The sequence below is a fragment of the Pan troglodytes genome, chromosome 11 (genome assembly GCF_028858775.2).
Source record: "Pan troglodytes isolate AG18354 chromosome 11, NHGRI_mPanTro3-v2.0_pri, whole genome shotgun sequence".
Lineage (NCBI taxonomy): Eukaryota > Metazoa > Chordata > Mammalia > Primates > Hominidae > Pan > Pan troglodytes.
The window spans coordinates 8,071,510-8,085,279 of NC_072409.2; the positions used below are offsets into that span (position 1 = coordinate 8,071,510).

Consider the following 13,770-nt stretch of genomic DNA (forward strand, 5'->3'; position numbering starts at 1 on the left):
GTCTCCTGAAGCTCTGGATGCCGTGCACAGGCCTGTGCTGGCGCAGCATGCCTCCTCACAGGTGATTCTTGGCTGGGCTCCAGCATGGTTCCCAGCAAAGAGCCTCATTTGCAGATAACGACCCCTCCCTGGCTCCCAGACAAGTGGTGCTGGGCCTCAGCAGCCACTGCCTCTAGCCCGTGCAGGGGGCTGCCCTGACCTGCAAGACTTGCCCGTCCTCCAGGACCTGCAGCCGTGGGCTCGGGGAGAAAGGCAGCCCATTCTGGAGCCACGAGATGGTGGGCACGGGGTTTCCCAGGGCCGGGCACTGCAGGCTGACGGTGCTGCTGGCATTGACTGTCACCTCTTCCACCAGCTCCTCTGTGTCACCCAGGATCACAGGTGGGGCTGGGGGTGGGGGAGAGGGGGCTGAGGGGCTGGCACAGGTCCCTGGGGGCGGGGGTGGCCGTGGAGGCGAGAGTGGCACTTGGTGTCAGGCGCTGGTCGGGATCCTCATGCCCTTCTCTCCAAGCCCTCCCAATCCCTAACGCAGCGAAGGAATCGGGGGCACAGAAAGGGTTGTGATTTGCTCGATGTCACACAGCTAGGAAGCTTCTGACTTGGAACCTGCGCCCAGTCCTGCATGATTCTTTGAGGCCAAGCATGTAACTCCAATTTCAACCTCTGAGTACAGCAAGACTGTGTGCACTTTGCCTCGGCCCCTTCTGAGGGAGGCCCTTACGGCGCCTGCAGTCCCGGGAATCCCCACCTGCAGGCCCCGCCACTCACTCAGCACCAGCAGCTCGTAGTGCAGCCAGTCCTCGCCCACCTCGTTGGAGGCCTTGCACGAGTACCTCCCGGCATCCTCTGCCCGCACCAGGGGGATCTGCAGGACCCGGCCTCCTGCAGGGACACGGGACAGAGGCCTGGGCTCAGGCATGAGAGTCACCCCCAAGAGCAAGGATGCTGCCCCCTCCTCTGGAGTGGACCTGGGACATGTGACTGTCCCCTGCCTCATCTGTGAAAGGAGGAGAATCGGCCTGTCCTGCCCAGCTCACGGGTGGAGTGGAGTCAAGTCAGGGCACAGCCACCACTCACTGCGTGCCAGGCCCTGGGCTGCACATTCTCGGCCTGTCCCACAGTGCCTCTGTGGGGCACACGCTGTTGTCACTCCCATCTTACAGATGGCAAACCTGAGCCTTCATGGCAGTGCTGGGCGTGACAGCAGTGGTTGCTGGCTCAGCTCTGCTGCTGTGCTGAGCCCAGCTCCTTGGTAAGGGCAGAGTCCAAGCAGAGACTCAGGAGGCAAGGAGGCAGCTCCTGGGGCTGTGGCGGTTGGTGGGGGTAGAAGTAGGGGTGGGGGCCGGGGAGGCATCGCCTGGGACCCTCTGTGATCAAAAGCCAGCCAGGGGCCAGGCACAGTGGCTCTCGCCTACAATCCTACAATCCCAGCACTTTGGGAGGCCAAGGCAGGTAGATCACCTGAGGTCAGTAGTTCAAGACCAACCTGGCCAACATGGCGAAACCCCATCTCTACTAAAAATACAAAAATTCCCCGGGTGTGGCGGCGCACACCTGTAATCCTAGCTACTCAGAAGGCTGAGGCAGAAGAATCGCTTAAACCCAGGAGGCAGAGGTTGCAGTGAGCCAAGATTGCCACTGCACTGTAGCCTGGGCAACAGAGTGAGACTCTATCTCAGAAAAAAAAAAAAGAGCCAGCCAAGGCCAGAGCCTGGCATCTATGGGGGCTGGAGTTGGTCTCCAGTGGGGGCCTGGTTAGGGTTACTGCATGCTCAGAATTCTAGGTTGGGGCTGGCCGGCCCGGGCTGTGGGTGGCTTGACCAGGTTAAGAGCCTGCAGAGCCCAGTGGCCAGGATTGAGGCAGCAGTGGCATTGTAGGGGTCAGTTGATGTTTGAGGTTAGTGTAAGGGTCAGTTGATGTTTGAGGTTAGTGTAAGGTCAGGGTAAGAATTCAGGTCAGCTGTGACCATGACGCCTATTTTCTCAGGATTAGAGAACAGAGGTTAGAGGTCAGTTGTCAGGGTGAGAGGTGAGTGGTAGGGTTGGAGGTAAGTGGGCAGGACTGGGGGGCAGTTGGTGGCTGTGGTCTGGGTTCAGCTATTGGTTGGGATTAGCTGATGGTTAGAGTCTGATCGGGATCAGCAGGTGACAGAGCCTGCTGTGCACCCAGGACGTGGGGTCAGGATCAGTGGTCAGTGGCCAGGTTAAGGGGTCCGTCCAGAGGTTTCTAATAGGAACTAAGAGTGTTCAGTAAGAGTTGCACTCCTGGATCTGCAAGAGGCCTCCTTCTTTTTTTTTTCTTTTTTTTTTTTTTTTTTTTTCTTTTTTTGAGATAGAGTCTTGATCTGTCACTCAGGCTGGAGTGCAGTGGTGTGATCACGGCTCACTGAAGCCTTGACCTCCTGGGCTTAAGGGATTCTCCTTCTTCAGCCTCTTGAGTAGCTGGGACCACAGGTACATGCCACCACGCCCAGCTAGTTTTAAAATATTTTGTACAGACGGGGTCTCACGATGTTGCCCAGGCTGGTCTTGAATACCTGGGCTCAAGCGATTCTCCCACCTCAGCCTCCCAAAGTGCTGGGATTACAGGTGTGAGCCACGGCGCCCAGCCACCTCCTTTTCTTGCAAGCACCAAAGTAGAAATCCTGGTCTGATTCTGCTCATTGGAGACCTGTGCAACTGACCACTTCTCCCCAAAACCAGCCCCATTGCCGGGCCATCTCTGGCAGGACACAGTTCGAATCTCAAACAGAGAGACCACCCAGGCTTCCCTCATGAGCCAGGTGGGCCGGGCATTTCTAAGCCCCACCCCTGGAGCCTTTTAAGTCAAAATCACCTACAAAAAATTATTCTAAAATAAAAGGTTTACTTAAAAAAATTAAATTACCTTAAATAAACAAATACCACTTAAGGTGGTGAAAGAAAAAACAAAACCTGGCTGAGCGTGGTGGCTCACGCCTATAATCCCAGCATGTTGGGAGGCCGATCCGAGACAGTGGGTCACCTGAGGTCGGGAGTTCGAGACCAGGCTGGCCAACATGGAAAAACCCCATCTGTACTAAAAATATAAAAAGTAGCCAGGCGTGGTGGCGCATGCCTGTAATCCCAGCTACTTGGGAGGCTGAGGTAGGAGAATCACTTGAACCCAGGAGGTGGAGGTTGCAGTGAGCCAAGGTTGCACCATTGCACTACAGCCTGGGCAATAAGAGCGAAACTCCATCCCAAAAAATAAAAATAGAAAAAAAAAGAAAAAAACCCCAGACACAAAAGACATGAGTTCAGCCACCACAGTGTGCCCTTCAGTGCCCAGCTAGAGCTTCGTCAGCGTTTGGGGTCATGAGCTTTGTTGATGATTAACAAAGAAGCCAGCTGCCTCTGCAGAGAAAGTGGCAGCTTCTGCCGATCATTTAAGGACATTACAGATCTTGAAGCCCAGAAGGGCATGCCCCATGATAGGAGGCTCTGCTCTATAAACCAGAGGCAAAAGGCAATCCAGTCTTTGCCTTCACACAGGCAAAGAACTTGTAGCCCCAGTTTACAAATTGCAGCTAAGGTCCAGAGTGGTTGTGTGCTCTGCTTAAGGTCACACAGCAGGCAGCACACAGGAGAGCTCAAAGCGCCCACTTTCTTCACGCACCCCTGACCCACCTTGCAGCACAGACACCCCATCCCCGGCCGAGAGGGGCTGATCCTCTCTGTACCAGGTGAGGTCCGGGGGTGGGATCGCGTTGGTGTCGCAGTACAGGTAGGCTGGGTTGTTCTCCACGATCTCCCTGTATTCCGTGACTCCGCCCCGGGCCTCCTCCTCCCGGGACAGGATCTCGAAGGCTGCACTGAAATCACCCACCTTCTGGAACATGGGGGGCACTGGATGGGGGAGACAAAGCCCTTAGGAAGCACAGCAGGCGGTGGGGAATGCACCTCTGCTCACGGAGATTCTCGTCCCAGCCTCTCCCAGGTGCGGAAATCCATTACTTGAGCCATTCCCTTGGGTCAGGGCATCTGTTAAATTCCCTCACTCCCTAAACCGGTGTTTATTGAGCAACTACTATGTGCTGGGCACTAGGATAAGGCTCATTCCCTAAGCAGCTCATGTCTAATGGACGCTAAAGACTCCCTGTAACATGGAAATATTTTTCACAGTTGGAAGCCAGATACTAAGCTTCAGCCGATGTTTGTTTATCAGAGCATAGAGGCACAAAATCATCAGCTTTAGAAATGGAGGGGGGCCCTCAAGGTCACCTGCTTTGATCACCTGCATTTTACAAAGGATCAAATTAAGGCCTGGAGGGGGCCGTGGCATCCCCAGGTTGTCCCCAGGTAACAACCAGTTCATGACAGAGCCAGAGCTAGAGGACTGGTGGCCAGAAGCACCGGAGATGAAAAAGGGTATGAGCAGCCCAGAGCAGGTGTTCCTCCTGCCAGGACACTCCATGGGCATTGTGTAGCAAAACCTGGTTCTGAGCACTTATCCATCGCCCAGCTTGCCTGTCAGCCTCCTGCCTCCCTGCCTCCCCATTCTAGCCTCCCAGCCTCCCGCTCCCAGCCTCCCCTTCCCACCTCCCTGCCTCCCCCTCCCAGCCTCTCTTTCCCAGCTTCCCCATCCCAGCCTCCCATTCCCAGCTCCCTGCCTCCCAGCCTCCCCTTCCTACCTTCCACCCTCCCCCTCCTGGCCTCCCCATCCCAGCCTCCCTGCCTCCCCCTCCCAGCCTCCCTTTCCCAGCCTCCCCATCCCAGCCTACCAGCCTCCTCATCCCAGCCTCTCAGCCTCCCCTTCCCAGCCTCCTCATCCCAGCCTCCCAGCCTCTCCCTCCCAGCTTCTCTGACTCCTGGCTCCCTCCTTTCCTTCCTTCACTTTTTAAAAAGGAAAACGTCAAACACTGACGCAAGCAAGAGAAGAATATAATGAGCCCCAGGTACCCATAAGCAGTTTCAACCATTGAGGCCGCCACTCAGCTTACTCTCGACCAGAGATTCTGAAGCGAATCCCCAGGTTTCCCTAACAACGCGAGAGGCATCTGGCAGAGGGGCTAAGAGTGTGGCGTTCTGGCTCAACCAGACCATTCCAGGCTCCACCACTCAATTCTGTGGTTTGGGGCCACAGCCCTCATGTCTTGACTTTGGTCCCTCAAGGCAGAGGGGTTGGGGCAGGGTGCCGTTCTGGGCTGCTGAGATGAGCCAGTGGGAGATGCCACGGGTGGCGCGTGAGCTGCAGGACACATGGTGGGGGCCTGCGGAGGGCCAGCCCCGCAATGTTCTCACACTGGCCGACGCCCCACCCCTGGCCCACTGGCGCCACGCACCCTGGATGAGCACGTTGAAATCCTGGTCGTCCTCGCCAGCCACATTGGTGGCCACACACAGGTACCGCCCCGAGTCTGAGACCTGTGTGGGCTGGATCTGGAGCAGTCGCCCTTCACCCAGGACCTGCAGCCGCGAGCTGGGGGTCACGGGCTGTGAGGAGGATGAGGGGGTCAGGGGAAGGGAGATCAGAAATGAGGGGCCATGAGCAGCAAGACAAATGTGCTTACTTCTCAATACATTCTCCAAAAATGCAGCATAAAGTGACAAGAACACCCTGAGACGTTTATAAAACCAAATCCATAGAGCATAAAGATGAGAAGGGCCACACATGGGTGAAAATAGTAGAGTTTAAAGTTTACAAAGAGTTCAACTTTTTATTAAAAATATGGCCGGGCGCAGTGGCCAGGCCTGTAATCCTGGAACTTCGGGAGGCCAAGGTGGGTGGATCACAAGGTCAGGAGTTTGAGATCGGCCTGGCCAACATGAAGAAGCCCCATCTCTACTAAAAATACAAAAAATTAGCCAGGCGTGGTGGCAGGCGCCTATAATCCCAGCTACTCAGGAGGCTGAGGCAGGAGAATCACTTGAACCCAGGAGGCAGAGGCTGCAGTGAGCCAAGATCGTGCCACTGTACTCCAGCCTGGGTGACAGAGCGAGACTCTGTCTCAAAAATAAAAATAAAAAAATAAAATAAAATAAAGGCTGGGTGCGGTGGCTCATGCCTGTAATCCCAATACTTTGGGAGGCCAAGGCGGGCAGATGACCTGAGGTCAGGAGTGCGAGACCAACCTGGCCAACACGGTGAAACCCCATCTCTACCAAAAATTACAAAAATTAGCTGGGCATGGTGGCGGGCACCTGTAATTCCAGCTACTCAGGAGGCTGAGACAGGGAGAATTGCTTGAACCCAGGAGGCAGAGGTTGCAGTGAGCCAAGATTGCACCACTGCACTCCAGCCTTGGTGACAGAGCAAGACTCCATCTCAAAAAAATAAAAATAAAATAAATAAAGGGTGACTGGGGCCCGGACCAGCTCTAGGGCTAGGTGCTTTAAGGGAAGCCTTTTCTGGAAGGTTCCAAGCAGAACCAGCTGGAAGCAGAGGTGAGAGCCAGAAGCTGCGCAGGGGGTCTCAAACTCACCTGTCCGTCCTTGTACCAGCAGATGGTGGGCGGGGGCACAGCCCAGCTCTCACACTCCAGGGTCAAGGTGCTGTTGACCTTGGTCTTCACCTCCTTCACGCCGACCTCCCCCAAGGGGTCGTCTTTGGAGATGGAAGGGGGGACTGAAAAGCACGAGGGGTCTGAGAGCAGAGCTGGGGGATGGGTGCTGAAACCCTGAGCTTACCCTGGTCCTGGGGGTAGCCTCAGAAATGGGGGCCGGCCCAAGAGACACAGGGATCCTGGAAGCCAGCCTGCTCCTGGCTGTCCACTTAAGGGAGAGAGCATTTGTCTGCAAGAGTTATAGGATGGGGCAGGTCTGAGGCAAGGGAATTTCTGGGGTCACCTCAGAGGACTTCCTTGGGGGTCCCAAGTCTCAATCTGCAGAGCCTCTGTTTATACTCCAAAGCAGAAGTGGCAGGAGGAAACTAGGACTGCAGTGGGTCTGGGAGCCCAAGTGGCACAAGCCCTAACTCACTGTTCTCTCCTCATTGTGTCCTCTGGAGCCCGCCCTAGCTGCCCGGTGACTGTCAGAGGACATATGCCACATGGAGACCCCCTGGAGCACCAAGGGTGGCTCAGGTGCCTGGTCCCCTAGGTTCCTGGGTGGTCTTCTGCCCACCCGGCTGTGCCCCAGGGTCCCCGACTCACTGAGCACTTCCACATGGTAGTTTTTCACGGCCTCCCCGAGCTCGTTGGTGACCACGCAGGTGTACTGGCCAGCATCTTCCTTCTGGGCATTCAGGATCTGCAGCCCGTGGGTACCTGTGTAGGGGCCAGTGGCCAGTGTCACCCCGAATCTGCAGCCTCATGCCAGGCATGAGGACAGGCTCACAGGTCCTCTCCTCCAATTCTGATGACATGTCACCTGTTCCCTCCCTCCTTCCCCCCAGAGGGTGTCACCTGGGAGCAGCTGGATGTTCCTGGAGGCCTCAAACGGGGCCCCGTCCTTCATCCAGGTGATGTTGGGGGAAGGGAAGGCCAGGGCCTCGCAGATCAGAGAGATGGGGTTGTTGACAGTCACGGTCACCTCCTCATCTGCACTGTCCTCGGCCCCTCCCAGGATGGTGGGAGCCACTGTGATGGGGGGCCGGGGAGGCAGTTATGAGCAGAGATCCCTGACCCTAGACTAAGGACCAGGAAAGCCTCAGACCCCGGTGCCTGGCCTCGGTACTTCTGTCAGTTACATTACAGAGATGGGAAACTGAGGCTCAGAGAAGCCCATGCCCGGGGTGGCCAGGCTTGAACTCAGGCCTAGGTGACCCAGAGCCCAGCTCTCCAAACGCTAAGCAATACTACAAGGGAAAGCTGAATAATTTTTGCCTGCATTTCCCCATAGCTTCTCAACATCCAGCCTCTCTACCAATTAACCAGAGGCTTCTCAATTCTGTTTGAGGGGGGAGTGGGAGTTGGGGGCTTTGTTCCCCGCTGAGTAGAGTAGCTTTGCTTTCATTGGTCCCAAGATTTCTTCTTTCAACCCCCGCAGGGGACTCTCCTTTTAACTGCCACCATTTTAGAAACAGATTTTTCTAAGCTGGTCTGTGCCCCTCTCATTTGATAGATGCTCTGTTTCTCTAGGCTTACAGAATAGTAGGTATGTATTGTCCTCAGGAGATGGAGAGATGCCTGGTTGTGAACCCACCACCCTAGGGCCTGGCAATAACTCTTGTCACCTCTCTGAGCCTCAGGGCTTCATCAATGACATGGGGATAAGCACATCTCCCACCTCCTAGTGTCATTGTGAAGATTCAATCAATCAGGCCTGTTGAAATGCCTGGCCCATAATAAATGTTCTGTCAATAGAGTCGCTATATGATTTTTGTTGTCAAACTCGGAGAATTAGAAGAAAAATAGTAGAATGGTTTGTGGGAAGTTGTCTGTAAGGAGCCAGTCACCTTGCTTCTCCCTCCCTCCAGCACCTGCGGTGGCCAGGAGATGCCCAAAACTTACACAGGACACTGAGCTGGAAGTGTTTGGTCTTCTCCCCAACAGCGTTGGCTGCAATGCAGGAGTAGTGGCCAGCACTGGACAGGTTTGCCTGGAGGACCTGCAGGAGGACTCCGTCTGGGGAGATGTGGTGAGCATCTCCCCTAGCCAGAGGCCGGCCATCTTTGAACCATGTGAGCTTGGGCTGTGGGTGGCCTGTATGCAGAGCAGAGAATGAGACAACTTGGCAGGCTTTGACTAGGGCAGCCCAGGGGTCACAGGCTGCTCCCAGATGGATCAGGGGATGTGAATTTTCCATCCTGGCCCAGAGGCCCATGAGGCACAACAAGAAGCAGCAGCAGCCTGTGCCCCTTCCTCTGTGATTTGGCTGCCTTCTCCTTACTGAGGAATGGGTAGAGATGGCTTAGTATAGACAGGCAAGACAGAAAAACAAGGTATTCCTTCCATCCATTCATTCATCCACCCACCCACACACCACCCACCCATCCATCCATCCATCCAACCATCCATTCATCTACCCACTCACCTATCCTTCCATTCAATCATCCATTCATCTCTCTATTCGTCCACACACCCACCACCCACCCATCCACCCACCCATCCACCCAACCATCCAACTATCCAACCATCCATTCATCTACCTACCCAACTATCCCTCCATTCAACCAATCATCCATTCATTTCTCCATTCATCCATCCACCCAACCATCCACCCATTCACCCACCCAACCACCCAACCATCCAACCATCTACCTACCCACCTATCCTTTTATTCAGCCACAAATTTCTCCATCCACCCATCCATCCATCCATCCATCCATCCATGCACCCATCCACACATCCATCCATCCAACCCTCATTCATTCATCCACCCATTCATCTACCCATCCACCTACCTATCCATCTATCCATCCACCTACTATCCATCTATCCATCCACCTACCTATCCATCCATCCATCCATCCATCCATCCATCCATCCATCCATCCATCCACCTACCTATCCATCCATCCATCCATCCATCCATCCACCTATCCATCCATCTATCCATCCATCCATCCATCCATCCACCCACCTACCTATCCATCTATCCATTCATCCATCCATCCATCCATCCACCCACCCACCCACCCATCCATCCATCCATCCATCCATCCATCCATCCATCCTTCAACCCATAAGCATGAATGGGAGCCTACTCTGCCAGGCACTGGGGAAACCATGGTGACAAGGCAGCAGCTGGGTCTTCAAGAAGCTCAGATGCCACAAGGCCACTATGGTCCAATGTGGGTCAGTGCTAGGACAGGGAAGCACGGGGGCTTGTGGGAGCCCAGTGGAGGTGGCCCACTGGGCCTTAGGGGCCAGCCAAGGACTCCCTGTGGAAGGTCCTGAAAGCTGAGGTCTGTAGTGAGGTAGGGAGAGGGAAGAGTGTTTGGGATGGAAGAACACATGCAAAGATGAGCTGGGACCTGGTGCCGGGTCCAAGACGTAGAGAGACCCCAGTCAGGAGGAGTGGGGCTGGGGCAGGTGGGCAGATCCCCAGGGATCCCCTCCTTTCTGAAGGTGCCTTCCCACCCCTTCTCCCAGCCCACCACATCATGTGGCCCTTACCTGTGATGTTGCACATAAGATGGGCAGTCTGTCCCTCAAGGACCTTGATCACCTCCTCCAAGTCCTCGTTCTCAATACTGGGAGGAACTGGGAGAAGCAGGGAGACAAATGGCTAGTGATGGGGTCGGGTGGGGGTGGGGGGGCTGGCCCGCCCAGGCTACACAATCACAGAACAAGAAGCCAAGAGCCCACCGTTTCTTGTGCCTCAGTTTCCCCATCCCATGCCTGTTTCCATAGGGTGGTGAGTTTAAGAAACATTTCCTGCTGCCTGATGGAAGTACCAGTGTCTCAGAAGAAGACTCTGATGAGAGGCAGGCAGTCTTAGTGGTGTCAAAAATATTTGCCCCCTTCCACTTTGGATTGTCCCTGCTGTTTCTGGAAAGTTCCATGGTGGCCTGAGAACAGAGGTTTCTTGTCACCTGGGCTGGAGTGCAGTGGCACAATCACTGCAGCCTCTGCCTCCTGAGTAGCTGAGACTACAGGCGTGTACCACCATGCCCAGTTAATTTTTGTACATTTAATAGAGACTGGGTTTCACCACACTGCCCAGGCTTGAACAAAGGTTTTTGATGAGGCAAAGTGTACAAGGCTTAGCTTCTCCCTCCTTCTCTGTGCTGGGCCCCTGCTACAGCATGAGCCATGAGTCTGGGGACCTGCCTCTGGGAGCTCCCCGGCAGTGGGGAACAGTTCATAGGGCACCCATGAGAATGGGGTTGTAACGCACCCAGCACCTCCACACTGAAGTTCCTCCGCGCCTCCCCAGCCTCGTTGCTTGCCAGGCATGAGTAGAGGCCACTGTCTTGCTCCTGTGTCTGAGTCATCTTCAGCATCCAGCCACCTGGGGAGGGAGGGGCGTGGGCCCCAAGCATGGCTCTGAGCAGCATTCTGTCCCAAGCCGAGCCCCCTGCTGCCCAGCAGGAAAAGGCATTATAATTAGACGTGTATGTGTCTGTCTCCCATTGTGTCCTGTTCCTCAGATCCACAAACTGAGGCCCAGGAGGGTAAACAAATGGATGGAGCTGCCTAGAGATTAGACACGTACCAGAATAAATCTGAGGACCCTGCTCTAGCAAGAAGTATCTGTCACCCTGGCCACCCCTGGCTCTGGGGATTGGCTGGAGCTGAAGGGAGAGCAATGGGTTATGTAGTCCTGGCCCAGCAGATCTCTGCTCTACTCTGACAGACATGGTAAAAGGGCTTCTCCTCCCAAGGATCTCTCAGGGAGAGACAGCTCCTTTCAGAGGAACCCAAGGGTCTCCCAAGATCAGTGTGTGGAGGGCAGATACACAGGACGCAGGACACCACTGCTGTTACTGCACCCAGAGCAGACATTACTAACTGATTGCCACATTCCTTTCCACTGGGCCCAATGCAGTCTCTGAATTCCTATCCACAGAATGCACCCGGCAATTCTTACCAAGTGCTCAGAAGTGATGCCCAAGAGGAAATGTATTTGCCATCTCATCATGGGCTACGTGGAACAACCAATGGGTGACTGAGGCATAGCCTCAGGGGCCTTGAAGTCCTTGCAGGATTTGGATGGGACAGAGACTCCTGGGCCTCAGTTCCTCATTTGTATACCAGCAAGAACCACACAAACCCATTTTATGAGGAGGATAAATATTCAGAGGAGAAGGTGCTTAGATCAGCACATCCAAAACTTGTTACTGTTCTGTGGGATGTTATATATAAGTGCCAAAGTTTTTTTTTTTTCTGCAGGACTTATCAGAACCTTTGCTATGCAAATGTTCACTGTGGTTCTCTAGATGAGCAGAGCAGGAAGCCTTTTCCAAATTTATCTAAATCCATGATATTTTCCTGGAGCACCTCACCTGACTAGTGTTTTGGGTTGCATTCTTTGGGGACCAGCAGCTGGAATGATTATTCCAACCAGGCCTGGCAGCTCAGAGTCAGAGGTCATGGGCATGTAATGGATAGTGTCAGAGGCAGAGAGCCTGACCTGATTCCCAGGATCCAACCTTAGCTGGTATGATACCTGCCAGCAGGTAGGTGTCCTCCCCGGGGCTGACAGGCTCCTCCCCTCGGAACCAGCGGATGGCTGGAGGTGGGATCCCCGTGGCTTCACAGAGCAGAGTTAAGGGGCTGTGCAAGGCAGCAGTGATGTTGGTCAGCGGGTCCAAGTCTCCAATGAGCTCTGGGGGCACTGGACACAAAGAAGAAGCCACATTCAGGGTGCAGATATGGGCTGTGTGCTTCATGCTCCTTCCCCAGCCCCACTGACTGCCCCCCAACTCCACCCAATTGGGAGAGTCTGAGGAGCAGAAGTGACGAGAGCAGAGCTGCTCCCCCTAAAGTGAGGACACCTAGGAGGGAGCCCATGGTGCCACAGGCTGGGCTCTGGAGTCGGGCAGGCTCCTTGGGCCTCAGTCTCCCCAAGCCCTCAGCGGGATGCTGGGGGATTCAACATGAACACGTGAAAGCGCCCAGTCCAGTACCTGGGCAGAGCAAGCGCTGAGCCAGTGGGACTGGAATTAGTGCAAAGGCGAAGCCAGATGTGCTTCCTAAATCCACGTGTGGAAGCTAAGTGGCAACGCTGCATTTCTGAAGGAACGTGTTCCTGAAGGAAGCCACTCTCTACCCAGGGGGGTGGGGGTGTTGGGGATATCTGGATGAGGTTCGAGATCCCAGCAACGGTGAGGGGCACCCTCCCTAAACTGATTCCGCCCACCTCTCCCACCCTATCTCTTACCACTCCCTATCTCCACCCTGAATTATCCTTCAGGCATACAGTAGGAGCTCAGTAAATGATGGAATGCATGAGGCTGCCCCAGCCACCCTCTGCCTGGCACGTGCTTCCCCTCACCTAGCAGCTGCCTAACTCCTACTCACCCTTTATGGTCCGGCTTAAAGGGCACCTCCTCTGGGAGGCTGCCCTGACCTGCCCCAACAGTATTCAAGGTTTTCCTGGTCTCTCACAAGCCCCTGAATTCTCCCCATCACATACCAGTCATGCAGGACAGGGACTGCTTACTTCCCCAGTGCCCAGAACAGAGTAGAGGAAGAGTAAACCCAAGAGGGAGAGAGGGAGGGAGGAGAGGCGAATTGGGGGAAATTGGGGCCATTTGGGACCAGTCCTGATTTTGAGAGCAGTGTTGGCGGCTCCCCCCTACCAGCAGCTCTCATTAGAGCCCCGACTCCAGAAAGAACAGGTGTGACCCCAGGATCACAGCCTGAGGGCTGTGCCTGGAGATTGAACCCGCCTTGCCCACTCTAATCTGCCCCAGCCCAACTCCTCCAGCAGCTGCTGGTCCTCACCCAGTATGGAGAGCTCAAACTTCCTCTCTGCCCTCCCAGCCAGGTTCTCGGCCACGCAGCTGTAGCGTCCAGCGTGGGCAGCCTGGGCCCGCTCCACATGCAGGCTCTGACCCTGGTTCTGCAGCTGCAGGCCCAGTTCAGCCCCCACGGGCTGGCCATCCCGCTCCCATGTCACTGTCGGAGGGGGTTTCCCTGTGACGTTGCACTCCAGAGTGGCCACTCCATCCTGGACCACAGAGACTTGTGTGGGAAGCTCCCGGGGACTGGCAATCTGAGGGGGAACTGTTGGGATGGGGAGAAAGCCCATCAGAGAAAGCTGCTGGGGCCACCAGGCACCACACACTTACCCTGGGCCCAATAGGGACATACCCTCTCCCCTTGCCATCGCTGGCTGTGTGACCTCGTGACCTCACCTCCATTTTCCTTCCCAACAATGGGGTCATAACAGCACCCTACTGCTACTACAGCCTGGGAG

General features: G+C 55.1%; 1 protein-coding gene across 6 annotated transcripts in view; it reads right to left on the reverse strand.

Moving 5' to 3' along the window:
- HMCN2 (hemicentin 2) overlaps nt 1-13,770 on the reverse strand; it is a 169,643-nt gene that overhangs the window by 51,515 nt on the left and 104,358 nt on the right. For all 6 annotated transcript variants that reach the window (XR_010148824.1, XM_016961863.3, XM_063788167.1 and 3 more), the window contains 12 exons: nt 13,296-13,577; nt 12,016-12,183; nt 10,744-10,857; nt 10,020-10,106; nt 8,412-8,603; nt 7,365-7,538; nt 7,113-7,226; nt 6,444-6,586; nt 5,304-5,454; nt 3,649-3,867; nt 769-882; nt 200-387 (listed from right to left, as the gene is read on the reverse strand). Coding sequence is in view for 5 of the 6 variants with exons in the window: in XM_016961863.3 (XP_016817352.3) it covers nt 200-387; nt 769-882; nt 3,649-3,867; nt 5,304-5,454; nt 6,444-6,586; nt 7,113-7,226; nt 7,365-7,538; nt 8,412-8,603; nt 10,020-10,106; nt 10,744-10,857; nt 12,016-12,183; nt 13,296-13,577 (1,946 nt within the window). In the remaining variant the exon portion in view is untranslated. The remainder of the gene's footprint in view (nt 1-199; nt 388-768; nt 883-3,648; nt 3,868-5,303; nt 5,455-6,443; nt 6,587-7,112; nt 7,227-7,364; nt 7,539-8,411; nt 8,604-10,019; nt 10,107-10,743; nt 10,858-12,015; nt 12,184-13,295; nt 13,578-13,770) is intronic.